Source organism: Lactuca virosa, chromosome 2, assembly GCF_052849685.1.
Source record: "Lactuca virosa cultivar CGN04683 chromosome 2, Lactuca_virosa_CGN04683_v6, whole genome shotgun sequence".
Classification (NCBI taxonomy): domain Eukaryota; kingdom Viridiplantae; phylum Streptophyta; class Magnoliopsida; order Asterales; family Asteraceae; genus Lactuca; species Lactuca virosa.
Window position 1 is genome coordinate 203,719,643 of NC_136427.1, and position 20,922 is coordinate 203,740,564.

Here is a 20,922-nt window from a genome sequence, read left to right on the forward strand (position 1 = left end):
TTTCGCAACTGTGAAACGTGGAAAGTGCTGTGAATCCTACTAAGCTCCTCCGGTAGCTCTGGCCTGTAAGCCAGCTTGATCCTGAATGGCCCAATGTAACGGGGACCCAATTTCCCCCTCTTCCTGAAGCGAATCACACCCTTCCAGGGTGAGACCTTCAGGAGTACCATATCACCCACCTGAAATTCTAACTCAGATCGACGTCTGTCGGCGTAACTCTTTTGCCGACTCTAAGCGGTCTGCAATCGCTGCCTGATCTGATGAATATTCTCACTACTCTGCAAGACTACTTCCGTCCGCCTCATCACCCTGTGTCCAACCTCACCCCAACAAATCGGGGTGCGACATCTCCGCCCATACAACAGCTCGAAAGGCGGGGCGCCAATGCTGGAATGATAGCTGTTGCTGTAGGCGAACTCTGCAAGCGGTAGGTGGGAATCCCAACTCCTACCGAAGTCAATGACACACGCCCGCAACATATCCTCGAGGGTCTGAATGGTCCGCTCGCTCTGACCGTCAGTCTGCGGATGGAATGTTGTGCTAAAGTGCAACCGCGTGCCCAGTTCCTCGTAGAACTTCTGCCAGAAACGGGAGGTAAACCTAACATCTCGGTCGGAAACAATGGAGACTGGAACCCCATGGCGAGACACTATCTCGCGGACGTACATGTCGGCCAACTTCTCGGCCGACGAACTCTCCCGAATAGCCAAGAAATGGGCACTCTTGGTCAATTGATCTACGATGACCCATATAGCATCAAATCCCTTCGCCGTCCTCAGCAACTTGGTAAAGAATTCCATCGTGATCTGTTCCCATTTCCACATGGGAATCTCTAGAGGCTGCAGCTTACCATACGGCCTCTGATGTTCGGCCTTGACCATCCTGCAGGTCAAGTACCTCTCGACATACCAAGCGATTTCTCGCTTCATACATAGCCATCAGTAACTCAAACTCAGGTCTATATACATCTTGGTGGCCCCCGGGTGAATAGAAAAATGAGACTTGTGAGCCTCCTCCATGACCGTCTGCCTGACCCCACCAGACATCGGAACCCAAACCCGACCGCATCGGGTCAATAATCCCCGACTATCCTGTACAAACCGGGTGTTCTCACCCTTGATCCTCTCCAACTTGCAATTCTCCGGTCGCATGCCCTCAACCTGGGCAACTCTGATCAAACTCACAAGCGGAGAATCCACCGCTATCCTCATACATCTTGCTGGGGTGGAAGACCCAGCTGACTTGCGGCTCAAAGCGTCCGCCACCACATTCTCTTTACCGGGGTGGTAAAGGATCTCACAATCGTGGTCCTTGACTACATCCAGCCACCTGCGCTTCCTCATGTTCAGTTTCGACTGATCCATGATATGCCTCAAGCTCTTGTGATCCGTGTATATGGTGCAACGGACCCCGTATAGGTAATTTCTCCATATCTTGAGAGCGGAACACCACTGCTCCCAACTCCAAATCGTGCGTAGGGTATCTCGTCTCATGCGGCTTCAGCTGCCGCGATGCATAGGCTATAACTCGTCCTCTTTGCATGAGGACCGCCCCACGCCTGTGATGGATGCATCACAGACTACCACAAAATCCTCAACTCCCTCCGAGAGTGTCAAGACTAAGGCCTCGCATAACCGCTGTCGGAGGGTCTCAAACGCCCTCTGCTGCTCAGGGCCCCACCGGAAATCCACCCCTTCCCCGTCAGACGATTGAGGGGTACTGCAATCTTAAAGAAATCCTGAATGAATCTCTGGTAGTACCCCGCTAATCCCAAAAAGCTCCTGATGTCTGAGGAAGATTTCGGAACCTCCGACTGCATGACCGCCTCGATATTGGCCGGATCGACCAAAATCCCCTCCTGGTTAACAAGATGCCCAAGGAATTGGACCTCTCGTAACCAAAACTCGCACTTCGAGAACTTGGCATAGAGCCGTTCTCGCCTTAAGACTCCCAATACCTCCCGTAGATGCTCCTCATGCTGCTCTCGGGTCTTGGAATACACCAAGATATCATCTATGAACACAATGACCGAACGATCGAGCATCGGTCTGCAGACCCGATTCATCAGGTCCATAAATGCTGCTGGTGCGTTGGTGAGCCCAAACGGCATCACCACAAACTCGAAATGTCCATAACGAGTCTGAAACACGGTCTTCTCCACATCCTCCTCCCTTACTCTAACGTGATGATACCCGTATCTCAAATCGATCTTGGAAAACCAAGATGCACCTGTAACTGATCGAAGAGATCGTCTATCCTCGGGAGTGGATAACGGTTCTTCACCATTAAATTGTTCAACTCCCGGTAGTCGATGCACATCCGGTGTGAACCGTCCTTCTTCTGGACGAAAAGAATCGGTGCTCCCCACGGAGAACTACTAGGTCGGATGAACTGCTTGCCCAACAGTTCCTGCAGCTGTGATGACAGCTCCTGCATCTCGGGTGGCGCCAATCGGTACAGCGCCTTGGCGATAAGGGCCGCACCAGGCACCAGGTCGATCCGAAACTCGACCTGCCTCTTCGGAGGTATCCCTGACAACTCCTCCGGAAACACGTCTGCAAACTCCCTGACCACAGGAACCTCGGAAACTGAAATCTGATCCCTGGCTCGCGTATCCATTACGTACGCTAGGTAACCCGCACACCCGTGCTGAATGTACTGCCGAGCCCTGGCGGCTGAGCAAAAACCTGATCCCACTCTGGTGCCTTCACCATATACGATCAATTCTCCCCCACTTGGGGTTCGAACCACTACCCGCTGACCCTCACAATCAATCATGGCACCGAATCGACTGAGCCAATCCATCCCCACAATCACACATACATCCCCTCATGGGAATCAGAATCAAGTCTATCGGAAAAGGTATCCCAAAGATCTCCATCTCACATCATCGATAGACTGAAGAAGCAGAAACCCCGTGTTCGTTGGCGATAGAGACTCGCAACGGACACTCTAGCTCGCCTACTGGCACTCTGAACTCCCTACTAAATGTCTGAGATACAAAAGACCGACTCGCCCCCGAGTCAACTAAAACCAATGCAGGTAAGGAGTTCACTAGAAACGTACCTAATCACAGGTACAACAGATAAGCATTCAACAGATATAGTAAATGAGATAAAGGATAGAAACATACCAGCAACCACATCCGGTGCTACCTTGGCCTCCTCGGCCGTAAGCTGGAAGGCACGCCCCTGAGCCTTCGGAGGCTCTGCCTTAACTAGCCTCCCATCAGAAATCCTCAATGTAGTTGGCGCGGAAACCTGCGCCGACTTAGCGGCAAGCAACGGACAGTTGGCCTTCATGTGGCCAACCTGATGACAGTGATAACATAACCTCATACCCTGAACCGGGACTGCCTGGTGACAGTCCTTCGCGTAATGCCCCTCCTTGCCACACCCGTGGCACCCACTACCAGCTCGACACACACCAGAATGACCCTTGCCACACTTTCCACAAGTGCGGCTCTGCTGACCCTCGGTCCTAGAATCAGCGGTCTTAGACCGCTTCGACGCCGACTGAGACTGTGTCGGGGCCTGCCGCTGCTCCCTCAACTACAGCTCAATCTCCAACTCACGCCGCCTAGCGGCCTCCTGCAACTCCAAAAGAGTATCACATCGCTGGGTAGACACAAACTGACGGATGTCAGCCTTGAGCATGCTCAGATAACGGGTCATCTGAACCTGCTTGGAAGCAAACTCTGGGCAGAACATCGCCCTCTCTGTAAACATGTGGGTGATCTCCGTCACCGACTCCCCATCCTGTCTCAAACTCAAAAACTCATGTGACAACCGTTCCCGCTCGACCCGTGGAATGAATCAGGAGCGAAACATATCCCTGAACTGCTCCCAAGTAACAACAGCTCTCTGATCATCAGTGTACGACCCAATCGCCAATCTCCACCAGTCCTTGGCCCCGGACCTTAGCAGGTTCAGAGCACACCTGACCTTCTGGTCAGTAGGACACGAGCACGTAAAGAAACACCCCTCCACATCTGAGATCCACCTCATAGCCTTGATGGGGTCCTGTGTCCCATCAAAAGTAGGGGGCTTCGTGTTATTGAAGTCCCTGTACTGGAAGCCCCGAGTGGCTCCTCCTCCTCCCCCAGCCGCTGTTACAGCCGATGCAGCTGCAGCGGCAGCCGTCTCCGCAAGGGCTGCGTATCGCTCGTCGAAGTACTCAACCATGGCGGTCTTGATAGACCCAAACATCTCTGGCAGCTGTGCCCGGAACGCAGCAACAACCTCATCATGCAGGATCTCCCGAATCCTGGCATCCAACTCCTCTGTACCCATCTGCACCACGGGCTCAGGTGCTGTTGGCCCCTCCTGACCTCCATCTCCATCTCCTGATCCTGAACCGGATCCAGTCACAAAGCGTCTCGTCATCACCATTCTGAAACATACCACAAGATATCAGATAATCCACATAAATAACTGGGAGCCAACTCCCTACTAAACCCTAGGGGTTGTGACTTCTTTGATACGCGTATGGGTCGTGTGCTTTCAGTAGTACGGGCCCATACTACCTTCCACACCTACCCATATTTGTCTCAAGTATCACCACAACACCCTACTAATACATAAACATAACGAGCGCTCAATCCTCACTCCTAGAGGAATGCTAAATATCTCATAACTTGCCTCCCGGCCTCTCACAACCCACTCATCCATGAAACTTCCACCAACCCTGTAGCACTAGTGTATGCTAGCCATACATAACGCTGGACCCTATAGACTTTCGAATATCCGATCCTACCCTAAGCCCTAATCAATAAGAACAGAACATAAGGTCAAACCAAACATTCTCAGGCTACAAGATCTTAATTATGTATAATCGTGATGCATACACTAAGCAACTACAGTAATGATGTCAATCTCATATAAGGAAAACCCTAGGCTAGCAGGCATCATATAATCAGACAATTCTATCATGCAATTCCTGAAGATCCCTAGCCTATCTCTAGCATGTTGTTCTAACATATCACATAATCAAATAACTGTATGGTATTTTGGGGTCTACTTACTGGCTCCGGCTGATCGTACACCCTGCATCCTCCTTTACTTATTTTGAAAACCATTTTAGAAATCATTTTGAAAACATTTCCTTGATTTGAGACTGGATTCACACGCATGTTCCTCCAATTCACTCAAACCAAGGCTCTGATACCAAATTGTAACATCCATAAAAATCAGACCAAATTTAAACTTTTCAAAACATTAAAGATCCATTAATGATTACAAATTCGTTTCCAACATAGTTTATATAAGAGTTTTCCCCAGAACCATAAACAAAACAGGAGGAGTTGTACGATCATGACTTCGCCTTGTCGCGATCCCCTGATGTACCTGAAACAATAAACTGAAACTGTAAGCCCGAAAGCTTAGTGAGTTCCCCCAAAATACCGATACACTGCACATAACACATACACATAAATAACAACAGCATGTACTGGGTCCACAGCTTTACAGACTGGATCACCCCTGGGCCCATAGTGTGAGCCTGGATTGCCTTTCGGGCCCACAACTCACATTTGGCTTGCCATCGAGCCCACAGTACGACTCTCCCTTAGCTCGCATCTGGAATGCTGTCGATTTTGTTGGTTACCGCACGGAGCAATATCACCTCAACCCATCCCACATAAAATGTCAACATATAAGCATAACAATTGTGCATGCAAATAATCATATAACAACTCAGGTAGTCCTACAGATCTACCTAACTGGAACAATCACTAGCATGCAATCACTAACCCATACTCAACATAATAGCACTACTTGGATAACATATTCAATGGGCAAGCCTTGGTGCCTTAGACCCCTTAGTATAGTGAGGATAACTCACATCGCAAATGCCAACTCGAAAGGTAAGCTCAAACTCTCTAATCACTGCCAAAAACTCCACCACCTATATTTGCCATAAAACATGTTTATAACTTCCCAATATGCCCCCAGAAGTCTAAGGGTCAACCCATGGTCAAAGTCAAGGTCAACTGTCAAGGTCAACAGTCCATGTTGACCTGAACTCGTCGAGTGCAATCAACCACTCGCCGAGTTTCTTGTAATATTAGTCCACTCGCCGAGTCACCAGAGTGACTTGTCGAGTTCCTAAGACTTGCGGTCGAATCTCCTTAGCCACTCGTCGAGCTTTTCCCCTTTGCAACTCGACAAGTTCACACGCATCCAATGGCTGGGAAGAACCCTAACCGACTCGCCGAGTCACTCTACCGACTCGCCGGGTCTACAACAATCTTCATCGGACTCACCAAGTTGTTCATCCAACTCGTCGAGTACAGGACCATCTTCATGTGGCTCGCCGAGTTGACTGTGCAACTCGTCGAGTCCCTTCAGTCCTTCATCCATACAAGTACTTTTTAAGCCATGCAAAGGCTCCACATTGCATATCTAAGCTCCTAGGGCACGTTTATCACGTAAAGTTGCAAACTTTACGTGCATGCAAATCTCTAAAGCCTTAGAATGACAAAACTAAGATTGCAAATGAGTTTTACACATGAGGGGAGGTTCATACTTGCCAAAGCTAACAACTTTATGGACTTGGAGGCCGAAGAGAGCTCGGATCTGAAGTTGCAACTTCAGATCTTAGCTCAACACAAGAAAGTCTTCCTAAAAACCCACCAAAAAGAGACCTAGGAAGAATGAACCAAGATAACAGCTTAATACCTCCAAAAAGGGTTCCCACTGAAGTAGATCTCTGATTCCCCACGGGTTCCTTGCTTCTAATCACTTGCTTTGCCCAAGCTTTGCTGACCAAAATCCTTCTTCAAAGCTTAACACACCAAGAAAGCACACACACACGAATTTAGGGTTTTGGAATGACAAGAGGCTGAAGAGGGGAGGCTGGGAAGGCCAATGATCCTTTAAATAGGGGGCAACACCCCAGGATTTAGGGTTTCATCTGCCAGCTCCTACTCGTCGAGTCCCTTATTGGACTCGGCGAGTAGGTCACTAAAATACGTGGACCAACCTGCTGCTACTCGAAGAGTAGGGCAACCAACTCGTCAATTAGACCTTGAAATCAAAGAAATTCTTATATACAATCGATACCTGAGAATCAGGGGGTTACACACTCTTTCTAGGATTATCCTTGCTCCCACACCACTGGTTGCTTCTGTGCATGCTTCTTGCACACAATACGGGGTCAGATAGACTGTCGAATAATCGACTCTACCTACATCCACAACCAAACAAGGAATGAGAAATAAGGCTAATACGATCATTCTAAGGCTATTCAATCCCGAAGATAAACAACTAATCAACATACATGCAACAATCACACAATCAAGTAAAATATAGCAAGCAATTCCCTAAATCATAAGGCATCACCGAAATCATGCACTTGTATCCAATGGTCCCTATAAGAACCCTAGATTATCCACTAGCATGCTTTCTAACAGTTCACATATCAACAAAATCAAAAATTTAGCGTATGATTTATCTTAAACATTTGGGATATATACACTAAAGTCCCAATATTTTTCAATGATTTGACAAGAAAATCCTAAACTTTATTTTTTTTTTACAGTAAAGTCCTAACTACCGGCAGTTTTTGACACGCTTACCATTTTTTGTCGGTTAGCCGGTAATTAGGACTTTACTGTCAAAAAAATAAAGTTTAGGACTTTCTTGTCAAATCGTTGAAAATATTGGGACTTTAGTGCATAGTCTTGGTTTTCCTAGAAACAAATAATTTTATCAGCTTGGTGAGACCCAATTCGTAGCCCAAGAACTTTTAATTATGATTTTCGTCGTAACACCATTGTTTTTCTTACCATCATCATCTTTACCCTGCTACAATCACGATCAGAGGAAACCGATGCAAAAGAGAGAGCGAGGGAAGGTGAGAAGACTTGTAAAGCTTTCTTCCTGGTTCACCGTCAAATCTTGAACTGAAAAGAGGGGTCATATTGTACAAACACAAACAACACACGCCTAGTGAAAAGGCTGTGAATGTAGAGAATGGATAAGGAGGGCCGTTTCATCTTTTCCGATTTCTTAGTTCTCCATTTGTAGGACCACAAAAAGCCAACGTAACACTAGTTCTTTAATTCTTTCTTGATTATCTCCATTTTTTTCAATATTGGTTTGTTGAGATTAAAAAATTTTATTTAACAATAAGCAAACGTTAAGGATTTCAATAGGATCTAGCTGACCAGAGCAGATTCCAATAACTCTTATGCTTAAAGACTATCATACCATTAAATTTCTAACAGAAAAAAATGGATATATACACTAAAGTCCCAATATTTTCAACGATTTGACAATAAAGTCTTAAAGTTCTTTTTTTTCCAGTAAAGTCCTAGTTCACAATTTGACAAGAAAGTGATAAACTTTATATTTTTTACGGTAAATTCCTAATTACCGCAGGGACGTAGCCAATATAAGATAAGAGTGGGCCTTGGCCCACACACACAAAATTAAGGTTATATATATATATATATATATATATATATATATATATATATATATATATATATATATATATATATATATATATATATATATATATATATATATATATATATATATGTTAAATAAAAGGAATCATGGTTGTGATATGACCTATTCCATTCAAAACTTGAAATTAGTAGAAGAGAATACATTGTTCTCTATGTCGATTAGACTCTATTTTAGATTATTCTAATGATGTAAAACAACATCGTGTGCAACTTAAAATTAACAATTTAGTTAAGAATGCATATATAGTAACATTTTGTTATCGTTTGAGAATTTTGTCACTCGTTCATATTTTGTATATTATTTGGTCAACCCTAAAACAAAATCTTGACCACGCCATTGAATTACCGGCTAATCAGAAAAAAGGGTAAGCGTGTCAAAAACTACCGGTAGTTAGGACTTTACTGTAAAAAAATTAAAATTTAAGATTTTCTTGTCAAATCGTTGAAAATATTGGGACTTTAGTGTATATATCCCTAAACTTTTTGATGATACTACGTTGACCACTCCTATACCTAATTCAAATTTAAATTTTAAAACCTATGATTATATTTTGGGACCAAATTCTGCAAGTAAATGTTTTTAAAAGATAACCACATCAAGAGGCTAATCGGAAAAAAGGGTAAGCGTGTCAAAAACTAACGGTAGTTAGGACTTTACTGTAAAAAAATTAAAATTTAGAATTTTCTTGTTAAATCGTTGAAAATATTGAGACTTTAGTGTATATATCCCTAAACTTTTTTGATGATACTACGTTGACCACTCCTGTACCTAATTCAAATTTAAATTTTAAAACCTATGATTATATTTTGGAACCAAATTCTGCAAGTAAATGTTTTTAAAAGATAACCACATCAAGAGCACTTGACGACTGACATACACATGAATACACTTAAGCTAAAGGGAGTGGTAACATGCTTAGCATGTTACCGCATCATATTTTTTTATGCCACATCATATTTTTTTAAGCCACATAGATTTGGAAGAGTGTTAGCATCCAAAGTGTAAAAAGATAGGGAGTGGTAGTTTGTTAGTTTAATGAGTTTTATTTTAGTAAAGAAATTTAAAAAAAAAGGAAAAACTTGGATATTTATGTTTATCTCTCCTCTCTCCTCACGTTAAGCTTATAGCGAGCCTTTCTTAGCATGGCTGTTAGCATTTTGATGGGGGTGGTGATTAGCACCTCTAGCACTTCTTTGGCGAGCCTCATAGTATGCCCACTCCCATCAGCCTTATAGTGAATTTTTTTAGGGTATGTAGCGACTACGGTGTCAATATTTTTAAATAATATTATAGATTTACCATTGTAGATGTTTTAACAATGTTAAAAGAAAAAACTAGTAACATTGAAGCAATATATTGTAAAATCATAACGTAGTTAGACTAGCAATTAGTAAATGCAAAATTATCCATTTTGCAAAATTCAAAATCTTCGCGAGTGATTGGCTTGCATTGTGGAATATGTATTCGGATGAATTTTTTTTTGTTTTTTTTGGAGAGTTATAACAAAATTCACAAAACGATTACGCTGTGACACATGATTTCTATTTTTAGCTATTGATTAGCCCAAAAAATAATGGGGTTTATGTACTTTTATTAAAATTATAAAGTTACATACTATGCAATATTATTTGCCATAAGAACTAAAATCGTATAAGAAATCATCCGGATATTCTCTAGTTTGGTCAAGAGGCATATAAGATTATTAAGGGCGAGCAAAAGCCGCACCGCAACTAAAATTAACCGTAAAAATCGCATAAACCGCAACCGCAATAAAAACCGATGGTGAAGTTTTCTGTTTTTTAAAAACCGCAAATTTACGGTGCGGTGCGGTTATTAGTTTTCAAAAACCGCAAAAAAACCGCACCGCACCGCATATATTTTATATTATTTTTTATTAATTATTAATATATTAAATATTAAAAATAAGACAAGTTTCATCAATGATAAAATAGTATAAGACAAAAGTGTTTGTTATTTGTTATGTTTAACTTTGAAAAATTATGAAATTTTACAATTTTAAGATATTTATTATTAATTACTATTGATTTAATGTTTTTAAGATATTATTTGTTTTTTATTTAAGTTAATTGTCTTATACATTATGATTTTTTATTGTTACAAGTAATATGTTTGAACTCTTAAAACCGTTTGAAATTTAAACTGTGGTTAAAAACCACACAAAATAACCGCATCAAATCAATGTGGTTAATAACCGAAACACAAAAAAACAAAACCGCACCACAAAAATAACTGCCTAACCGCACCGCAAAAATAACCGCATCAAGTGGTTTTGAAAATGAATTAACCGCATTTGCGGTTAATGGTGAGGTTTTGACCAATAACCGTACCGAACCGCATCGCGGTCACCGACGACCTTTTATTTTATGTTTAATTTTTTTGGATTACTACAAATCGTGTATCTTCAGTTTTAGGGATATTTTGCTTTTCTGGGGATTGTCACCAAGATCGATCAAGAGAAACGTCCTCGCTGTTCTTTTTTCTAGTTCAAATGTTCGTCAAGATAAAATTTTATCTGTTCTCTTCAATTTATTGTAGGCTGTAGCTCATGATCATGTTTTGATTTTTAAGCATTCCTTTCAATTTTCAGTAACGAAACCCCAGAAACTTTCTGTTGATATGAAGAAAAAAGCATCATCATCGTCGACAACAATGGCGTTTCAAAGAGGTGACAGAGTCGAAATTTCAAGCAACGAAAAGGGGTTCGAGGGTTCATACTACACAGCAAACATCATCGCTAGGCTTTCCAAGAAAGAGTACATTATCCAGTACAGAACTCTCCTGAAAGAAGACGGTTTTGGGCCCTTGAGAGAGGTGGTCTCCGCCGATCAAATCCAGCCGCTTCCTCCACAGATTCCGGTAACTGGATTTTCGTTGGGCGACGCTGTTGACGCCTACGAGAAGGATGGGTGGTGGGTCGGAAAGATCAGCGGGAAAATAAGGTCGAATTACTTTGTGCATTTTGAAAATACAAAGGAGGAGATTGCTTTCCCCTTGGGCTTTTTAAGGGTTCATCAAAACTGGATTAATGGTGCTTGGGTTTCTTCCAAAAGATAAGGTATGTTATTCGCACAAATCCTCTCCTTTAGAATCCTGTTGATATTCTTGTCGATATTCATGGAACTTGTCTGCTAAAATAGATTCTATTTGAAATTCAGGTTTTTGTTAGCCATGATTTATATTATGTAAATGTAATTGAACATTGAATGATTTTGACCCAATTTCTCATAATCACAAGTCTTCTATTTAATTTTCAACTATGAAATGAAGGTAAAATTGAAGATTTATATAATCTATTCAATTACTTTTAACTATTGGCTCCTTTCCCCCAAAACCCCAAAGTGTAATTATCCTTTTTATGGACAATATAACAAGTTCCAAATCATCAAAACTCTTATAGGTTACTCATTAAGCTTCAAATCTTATAGTTTGTTAAATTCATGATAAATTTCAGGTACAAGCTCTGCTAAGGGTAAAGAGCTAGCTTAAGCTTCTAACAAGAATACTAAGTGTTCATTTTGTATAAACTTATGTTCACCACTTTTGCAAATCTTTTGGGTTATCATGTAAGTACTTTGGGACTAAGAATACTAAATCAAGTACTCTAAATAGGTTATTATATGTCTTGTAATGGATGCTCCTGGATGTTTTGTTGTAAATTTGATCTTGGCATCAATGAAATAGTTGTTTACGTATATGTATTATGACCTTAAAATGAAGAACTTTTATGGTGTGAATTTGGAAATCGTGTTGTTACAAGCTTTTTGTGGTGGACGATAATTTTGAATGTTGGGAGGGGTAAATATGAGTTTTAAACAGTTTAATAATAGTTATCATATAACAAATATAAAATACAATAATAAAAATATAGATAGGTAAATGCACGAGCAATATAGTCATTTTATGTTTGGTTACTATAATGATGGTCCACGTGAAAAAAAAGAAGATAGAGTTGACACGTGCAGATTTATATAATTTACTTTTTTTTATTTTAATTAAAAAGTTAAAGACTCCCTAATGTAATGAACTAAACGTTGTATTTTTAGGTAAGAAAAATACTACAAAGGTTGGGCTTAAAAATAAGATGGTTACTATTATGGTATATTTGCAATTTATACTTATAGAAAGCTCTTGGAACTATCCATTTCAAAAACACTTTTTTTGTATTACAATTTACAAATTACATGCTACAACTTAAAGAAGTATTGTGATCTATCTTCCCTTCCTTAAACGCCTTGACATTGCAACTGGAATAACCTTGTATCTCGTATCGTATAGTGAATGTGGGCAATTGGAGAGTCAATCACACACACACAAACCACACACAAACGGTAACCAAAGGACATGGTTTTATTCATGATTCTAGTGATTTACGCCATGGTAAGACTCACCCCCAAAGAAATAATATGAGATAATTTATATTAAGGTTGTCAAGATTGAGATTTTATCTATGATCATTTTGTATTTTGTAAAATCGTAATAGTAGGAGTGGATCCAAATCAAAATGTTATATGAACATGAATTAGTCTTCAAATTTGACTGTAATGTATTGTTTTTGCGTTTGCGATTATAACTTGATGTTGCTTAAGGCATCGGTGGGAAAATCAAATTTAATATCTTAGACAGTAACAATAATTTTTATAGATATAATCATGAAAATCGTCATAATTAGACACAAAACATCTTAATCGCGAAAAGAAACAATATCATTGTGATCATTTGCAACTAAATGAACAAGAACATAAAGGAAATGGCATGCATGTCATTGTGCTCTTAATAGATGAAGTTTTGCTACTCTATCAGGCTTCTGATGATCTGTAATGCTCGATTTCGAGTTGAATGGATAAATTTTTGAAGTTTGATTTGATCTGATTGGAAAACTTTTTAGACTATGCATTGGATTTAGTAGAAATAAAGAATTGCGTAAGATTCAAAATACTAAAAACCTGAGAATAAAGACTAAATAGGTGATGACAAATCTACTTACGATTTAGTCGGGATCTTAAGATCCTACTTTAAGATCCTACTGAAACCTTGTTTTAGAATGTGATTGTAGTGTGATTGAGATAATTTTTCACTTGTAGAATCATAATAATATAAAGAAAAAACATTATAAATGGTCCCTGTGGTTATCCAAAATCTGAAGTTTAGTCCCCGTGGTTTAAAAACCTCATAGATGCTCCTTGCGCTTTCAAAACTTTTGACGATTCGTCCTTATTGCTAACTCCGTTAAGTTTTGTCTGTTAACTGAAGGGTATTTTCGTCATTTCACTACCACAGGGACCATTTATGATGTTTTTCTGATTTATATATATATATATATATATATATATATATATATATATATATAATATGTAAAAGGTCATCTCTCACTCTCTCTCTCACTCTCTCTCTTTCTCTCTCCCTCTCTCTCCAATGACCATACAAGCTCCAACAAGAGCCAACACAAGCAAAAACTTCTGCAAAACTCCATGTTTTCCAAAGTAGATTTAAGTCTTGACCCAAAAGAACTCACGGTTAAATTAGGTATTTCCTTTTTGTAGTTTGAAAGTTCTTCATCAGCTAATTGACAATTAGGCAATGAGCTCACTCTAACATATCTACAAAGCAACGAATACAGAGGAAATGTGCCTGCTTCACCATTATCATTAGCTTTGAGCATAATGCACACATATTTCAACAAAGGGACTAAAGTAAGAGTCCAGAAAATGAAAGAAAGGACCTCAAATATTTCTTCATTAGTTTCTGAGTGCTTAATATCTTCTGCAAAAGTGCTTTTAACACATATAATGGTGATGTGCTTAAATCTCCATAAACAACACCCAAACTTTGATACACCAATGTCCAAATTGCCCTCCATGACTGTTTCTGTAAAAATCAGAAGAAGAAAACAACACAAAAATTCCAATGGGTGTATTCGAAGAACCCCTACATCAACAAATTGTAGCATATAAACATACTGATCTTACCCTTATATGATTTTGACGAGACCCAATTTCCAGATCCATGATAAGTAGCTTCAAATCGCCAACAATGCATGTTTTAATTTGATAAGACGAAGACCCATTTAGGAAAAAGTAATCAATTTTGATAAGACGAAGACCCAACCGAAGAAAAGCAGCAGCAACATTCATCGATCAAGGAGTGCACCATCGGTGCTTTGGTTGCTCGAGGAAGGAAGAAAATGAAAGCGACAGTAGGACTGTGGTCGATTGCTTTGGCAGCGAGGGCTGCTTTGACAGCTCTCGGTTGTCTCTCTTCTGTCCAGCAGAAAACGCGAAGAATAGGGGAGGGTGAAGCAGATCTAAAATAGCATAGCAGGTGGGGTGTTTGGTTTTTGAGCCTCGACAAGAAGAAGAGAAGAAGAAGCTTCTCCTCGTGGTGATTATTGAAAAACAGCACCTTCGGTTCTTCCACCATGAGAGAGAGAGAGACCCATTTGCACATATATATATATTTTTTAAATAAGAGAAAATATTATAAATGGTCTCTGTGGTAGTGAAATGACGAAAATGCACTTCAGTTAACGGACAAAACTTAACGGAGTTAGCAATAAGGACCAATTGTCAAAAGTTTTGAAAGCACAAGGACCATCTATGATGTTTTTAAACCACAGGGACTAAACTTCATATTTTGGGTAACCACAGGGACCATTTATGATGTTTTTTCTAATATAAAATATTAATGAACATGATCTATTTGCTATGAATGAGATAATTGTTCAACTTTGCATGTATTAAGGTTGGTATGTTGTTCTTTAGATTTATTTTGATTTGATAATTCCTTATGCTTTTAAAAAATAATTGTAGTGTTTGATTTGATGTATAGTTTAATGAAAATATAGGGTATGAAGAAAATTTATGGATCAAAATAAAAAATAGCGTACGTTTATGTAATTACTATTGAATTAAAACCTTACTTCATTGTACTTTTTGTAACAAAAATATTCATTTTTTACACAAAACATCTATATCATATTAAAGTTAAGCAGAATTGTGTTGACTTGTCGCAATGATCATGTTTCTAGGCCAGCTAGCACGCCTAATTCAATTCTATTTGCAAATAACAACCTCGGGTAGATCATAGTTTTTTGAAATGGCATTCGATTGATATCTAATTAAACTCTCTCTCCCACCTTGTTATATCAACTACCATGACAAGTCCTGCGATAGATTATAACCATTTTGACTATATTAGACATATGAAAATTTTAATATCGAATTTTGATATCCAAACTAATATTGGAAATTTATGACATTGAGTACAGTAGATATATTAAAATTTGTGATACTGAATCTTGACATCCAAATTAGTATTGAAATTTTTGGATACTAATTTGAGTATCCGGATTTCCATATACCAAAATTTCAATGTACATATTTTATAAACAATCTAATCACTTACCAGTTTTATGTACTTTGTATTTCACTCAACAGTCAACACCATTTGATGATATTTACTCGTCATTTTATGGGAATACAAGCCAATAGGTATGAACAAACTTATTTATTTATTTGATACTTGAAACACATATAAAGAAAGATCATTATACATGTACTTCCATTAAGTGTTTCTGACTATTTCACTCAAATATTCTAATAATTACAAACTGAAATTAGATACTTCAAAATATATAATTCACATTTCCGAATACATGGAGTATCTATATTAAAAAAGACAATATATGAATCCGTTCCCAAAACAAATACCCAAAATTTTGAACCGGATTCATATATTCTAAACAACTTTTCGTTGATGACAATTTAGATTAGAACGGGGGAGGGGAGCGAAAAGACCTTCCATAAACAACATGCGAATATGAATGAGATTGAGAATAATGAAACACGTTCTTGATCTTATGAAATCCATCAGTGAATACGCCAAAACCGAACAACAACCCGATTGTAATTCCCAACACTATCAAGAATGTGCATATCATGCATATTTTCCCCAAACACAACATCGTCTAAAATTGATGAACAAAAAACACAAGCAATAGAAAGATTCAATACAAAATTCTAACAAAATTCGTTATACCGAAAATTGATGTTGATTTTATTTGAAAGAAATATTGTGGTAGCAAGAAGAAGACTCTCTTTCATCATTTGAAACTAGTACGTGTACGGATAGTTTGCATAGTTATAGATTTTTTGATACTTTTCTTTCCTTTTTTCCAAGTCTAACTATTGATGTTGTCACCTTGGTGGATGTGGGGATCGCAATATCGAGTCAACATTGCTTATGACCCTATATTTTCTTGTTTAAGAGGAAATATCGGAAACAATTGCCAAAACTTTCTTTTTAGTTCTTATAATTTTCTTCTAAAAAAATCCATAATAGAAATTTTTTGAGGGTTACTCCGTTTTTTCCTAAGCTTCCATATTTTCCATGCCCTTCGTTATTTAAATTTGTCAACGTAACGGAAGTGTAATGGTTGAGGAGTGAAATTTCATATAAGAGCTCCAGGGTTTAAAGAATTCAAATACTAACACGTTCAAAATACTGTTGGTGTTCTGCAATTGACTTCTCTCGCGTGAGTCATGGGACGTATTTTGAAGTGGACAACTCAAATGATGCGTTTACCATTTCTTTTTCGATCTCTCAAAAGACCTTCTAACCATTGATCATTTCGGCTTATCACTTAGATTTTAAAGTAAACTATATAAATGGTCCTTATGGTTTAGAGTAATCTATGCATTTGTTCCATAACTCTTTCGTTTTTCATTTGGAAAGTTCTTGTGGTTTGGATTTGTTTCAATTATGGTTTCATGATCGAGTTTAGAAAAAGACTAATATACCCTTATCACGATTCTCGTGCCACAAAGAAAACCATCATTTTTTTCTCAAATGAAACTGCTTCTTCCTCTTATCAACTAGACAACTACCACGAAAAACAATGGGTCCCCCAAAGAATCTGCTTTCTTTCTTGATTGTTCATGATTCTTGTGATTTATGCCCTGAGAAGACTTACCCCGAACGTAATATTGACTATCACAAGCCCCAGTAATGCAATACCGTTGAATCCCCTGCAAACAGAACAAGCAAACGAAAGAGAAAACAGATCCATCATCATTCCTTACAAAATCGTTAATTTAGATGAAATCGTATCTGCATATCCTCAAATCACAGTTCAAAGTACAAAGCAAACAGACATGGGTTTATCAGTAGAATTCACATACCCAATCGGGAGACGTCCCTTAGGATCACCGGAGGAGTAACCCTTTAAATAGAAAAACCGAGTAATTGTGTAAACTAATCCCAGACACGAACATATAAGTGGGTGTTTAAACCCGCCCAAAACCATCAAAACAAAGAAGATCGGAAGGGATTCGAGCGAGTTCTGATGCCCTCTCTGTAATCAAACAAACAAAATTCAGAATCCTCAACATCCCTTAAACGAATCGAAGAAAGATGGTGTATTTTTCACAAATCAGCAAGCGATCTGTACAAACCTGAATACAGTTGAAGAGTTTATAATCCTTGGTATCAGCTTCAGTGGCGTAGAGTGCTGGGTATGACACATGATACCTTCATTGGAAAATTTATTAAATTTCAAATTGGGGCAATTAGAATCAAAGGGAAAGAGTGTTTGTATGGAAATATTACTTCTTTCGAGCTTTGTTGACTTGAAGCTGCATATACAGGTTGACGAAACAGTAGGCGATAATGGTGAGAATGATATAGCCGAAATCCTTCGGTAAAAGAACAACTATTCCGGCCATCTTTTTGCTCCGATTAAGATATGACTATTTGAGAACTGGTAAGGATTCTGTTAACGACGTTATCAGCAGCTTCGTCTTCTGGTTCAGGGTATTTGTAGTATGCTTTCAGATGAATTGCTGAAAAGTCCCTGTAGTATGGAGATGTACTAAACTTTCACCTTTGGTTTCTCGAGTATTACATGTTAACCCTTGCATTCTTTTTGGTTGCAATCATAATTTTGTCAAAATTCAAAAACTTTGTCGCTTAATAAAACTAGAAATTTTTAAAGAGTAATATGATATAATTATATAAATAATAATAATAATAATAATAATAATAATAATAGTTACTTATGTCATAATATATAGTTATACACTACTACACATTTTCCTAAAAATATTTGTTTATACATTTATAAACACAAAAATTCGTTTGCCATGAAATCGAATATACTAATTCAATAATATATTACAGTTTTTGACGTGTGGTTATTATTTATGAGTGGTATTTATATTATACTTCTAGTGTACAAAAAAAATTTGTGATTATTATACAAAAGAAAGGTATTTTGAAAATTTTCAGGATGATGAATTAAATACTTTGTTTAAGTTACACATGCATGAACGATTATAGTTATGTAAGTTATTTCTCTAAATCAATCATTAAACGTTTTCTTATGTTTCGAGATAAATGCAACTTTTGATTTTATTTATAACTTAATGAAATTATTACTCTATTTAAATAACTAGCAGATATAACCAAAATCTAAATGTCGATTGAAAATTAATGAGAATCTGTCATATTTCAATAAAAAGATGAATTTTTTTAACCAGTCGGCATATTTAACCATATAATAATAAGATTATAACATTTGGTAAAATCTGAATTATGTTCTTAGTTCGTTTTCTCATTTTTCTCGCCCCACCGTAGCATTGTAAGATAAACAGGATAACAAATTAGAATCTCTTTTTTTTTTCTTCCTAAAAATAACATTCAATAATATCAATAGATAAAAAGTCGGTTAACTATAGGGGGTTGAAAATGCAATAGATGGAAAAATGAATGGTCGAATTGATTTTGATGTAATGCAATTCTTGGTAATGACCACCACTCATGCATAAATATTATTTTTTCCGCACATGCGACACAATAATATAATCAGTCTCCGCCGGCAGAGGCATGTTGGTGCATTGTCTAGATAGTCTAGACTTAGACTATACGGTGTGGCTGCGGCCTGGACCAGGGACGGACGCAGGATTTGGTAGTAGGTGTTGTCGGTCCGTAGTAGGTGTTGCCGGTATGTAGAAAAAAGAAAAAAAAATCGAAAAATATCAAAAAATTTACACTGCATACAGAAATAGAACTGTCCCTGCCTGGGACCGCGGTTCGTGCCACCTGGACCGCGCACACCGCCCTCAGACCGCGGTCTTGCGCGGTTTTGGCCGCACTGCGGCTAGTTTGTACCGTGTCACGTGATTGGTAGATGGATATTTGACCGTTGAATGTAGGTTTTGGCGTAATTTTTTTTTTCTTTTTGCCTTTATTTCCTATATATACATATCCACTTCATTTGTTTTTAACCACAATACAATCTCTTCTCTCTTTCAAAATTTTTTAAAAAAAATCACCTCTCTCAAAAATGTCATCTTCTTCATCTTCTGAAGAATTTCAGACTATTTTTGATACCGATGTTGCGTGTGTTCAAATGGCGGAACAAACGTACAATGCTGTATGCAACAACGCGGCTGCTACTTCTCAACGGAGAACACGAAGATATATTTCCAGAAATCGTGAAGAAGCCAACCAACGTTTGGTGCAAGACTATTTTGAAGAGAATGCCACTTTTCAAGGGTATTATTTTCTTAGGCACTTCAGAATGTTCAAAGGTTTATACGAACGTATAGTTGAAGATGTAACGAGAGAGTGCAGTTTTTTTCAACAACGCTACGATGTTAGAGGTACACCCAGTTTCACTCCCTTACAAAAATGCACGGCCGTACTTCGTCAGTTAGCATATGGCATTCCGCCTGATGCGTTAGACGAAAGTTTTAGGATGTCTGCTAGGATCGCACGAGACAGTCTCCACTTTTTCTGCAAAACTGTGATTCAGTTTTATGGTCCAAAATATTGACGTAAGCCTACACGTAATGACATCCTGCAATTGCAAGCTCATCATGCTAATGTGCATGGGTTTCCTGGAATGCTAGGAAGCTTAGATTGTCTCCATTGGGCATGAGAAAATTATCCTACGTCATATCATGGGCAATTTACCCGAGGTGATCATGGTCACCCAACGGTCATACTTGAAGCAGTTGCATCACAAGCTATGTGGATTTGGCATGCTTTTTTTGGTTCTCCTGGTTCGATTAACGACATCAACGTTCTTAATCGTTCACATATATTTAACAACATATACGATGGATCCGCACCAGAGTCTTCTTTTGAAGTGCGTCGAACGCCATATAAGTATGGTTATTATCTGGTTGATGGAATCTATCCTGAGTATGTTGTGTTTGTTAAATCGTTTACGTGTCCACATGGTTCTAGACGAAATAAATTCAAGAGAGCTCAAGAAAGAGCTAGGAAGGATGTTGAGCGTGCTTTTTGAGTTCTGAAGAAAAGGTGGTTCATATTGAAAAAACCAGCAAGTTATTTAGGCGAGGAAAAACTTCAAAAAATCATGTATTCATGTCTCATATTGCATAACATGATTATTGAGGACGAAAGA

General features: G+C 38.7%; 2 protein-coding genes and 1 long non-coding RNA gene across 3 annotated transcripts; 2 read left to right on the forward strand and 1 right to left on the reverse strand.

Moving 5' to 3' along the window:
• The first annotated feature begins 10,879 nt into the window (after positions 1 to 10,879).
• On the forward strand, positions 10,880 to 12,237 carry LOC145156731 (uncharacterized). The gene is made up of 3 exons (XR_013736886.1): positions 10,880 to 10,985; positions 11,083 to 11,550; positions 11,947 to 12,237. It is a non-coding gene; the product is annotated as an uncharacterized LOC145156731 (long non-coding RNA).
• A 5,032-nt stretch (positions 12,238 to 17,269) lies between these two features.
• Positions 17,270 to 18,267, reverse strand: LOC145160041 (uncharacterized). Its single transcript, XM_079079102.1, has 4 exons — positions 18,099 to 18,267; positions 17,945 to 18,020; positions 17,672 to 17,844; positions 17,270 to 17,518 (listed from the first exon to the last, which is right to left on the reverse strand). The coding sequence occupies exons 1-4, from the start codon at positions 18,212 to 18,214 to the stop codon at positions 17,443 to 17,445; spliced, it is 441 nt and encodes a 146-aa protein (XP_078935228.1). The 5' UTR covers positions 18,215 to 18,267; the 3' UTR covers positions 17,270 to 17,442.
• A 1,566-nt stretch (positions 18,268 to 19,833) lies between these two features.
• On the forward strand, positions 19,834 to 20,325 carry LOC145158157 (uncharacterized). The gene has a single exon (XM_079077088.1). It carries the CDS (start codon positions 19,834 to 19,836, stop codon positions 20,323 to 20,325), a length of 492 nt encoding a protein of 163 aa, XP_078933214.1.
• The last annotated feature ends 597 nt before the right edge of the window (positions 20,326 to 20,922 follow it).

What these genes read in the sequence shown, in the direction of transcription:
- LOC145160041 (XM_079079102.1), bottom strand. Translation starts at nt 18,214, where the DNA reads ATGGCCGGAATAGTTGTTCTTTTACCGAAGGATTTCGGCTATATCATT. An exon ending in GTCAACAAAGCTCGAAAGAA is followed by an intron (nt 18,021 to 18,098) that starts GTAATATTTCCA and finishes TTTCCAATGAAG; the next exon opens with GTATCATGTGTCATACCCAG. An exon ending in AACTCTTCAACTGTATTCAG is followed by an intron (nt 17,845 to 17,944) that starts GTTTGTACAGAT and finishes GTTTGATTACAG; the next exon opens with AGAGGGCATCAGAACTCGCT.
- LOC145158157 (XM_079077088.1), top strand. Translation starts at nt 19,834, where the DNA reads ATGTCATCTTCTTCATCTTCTGAAGAATTTCAGACTATTTTTGATACC.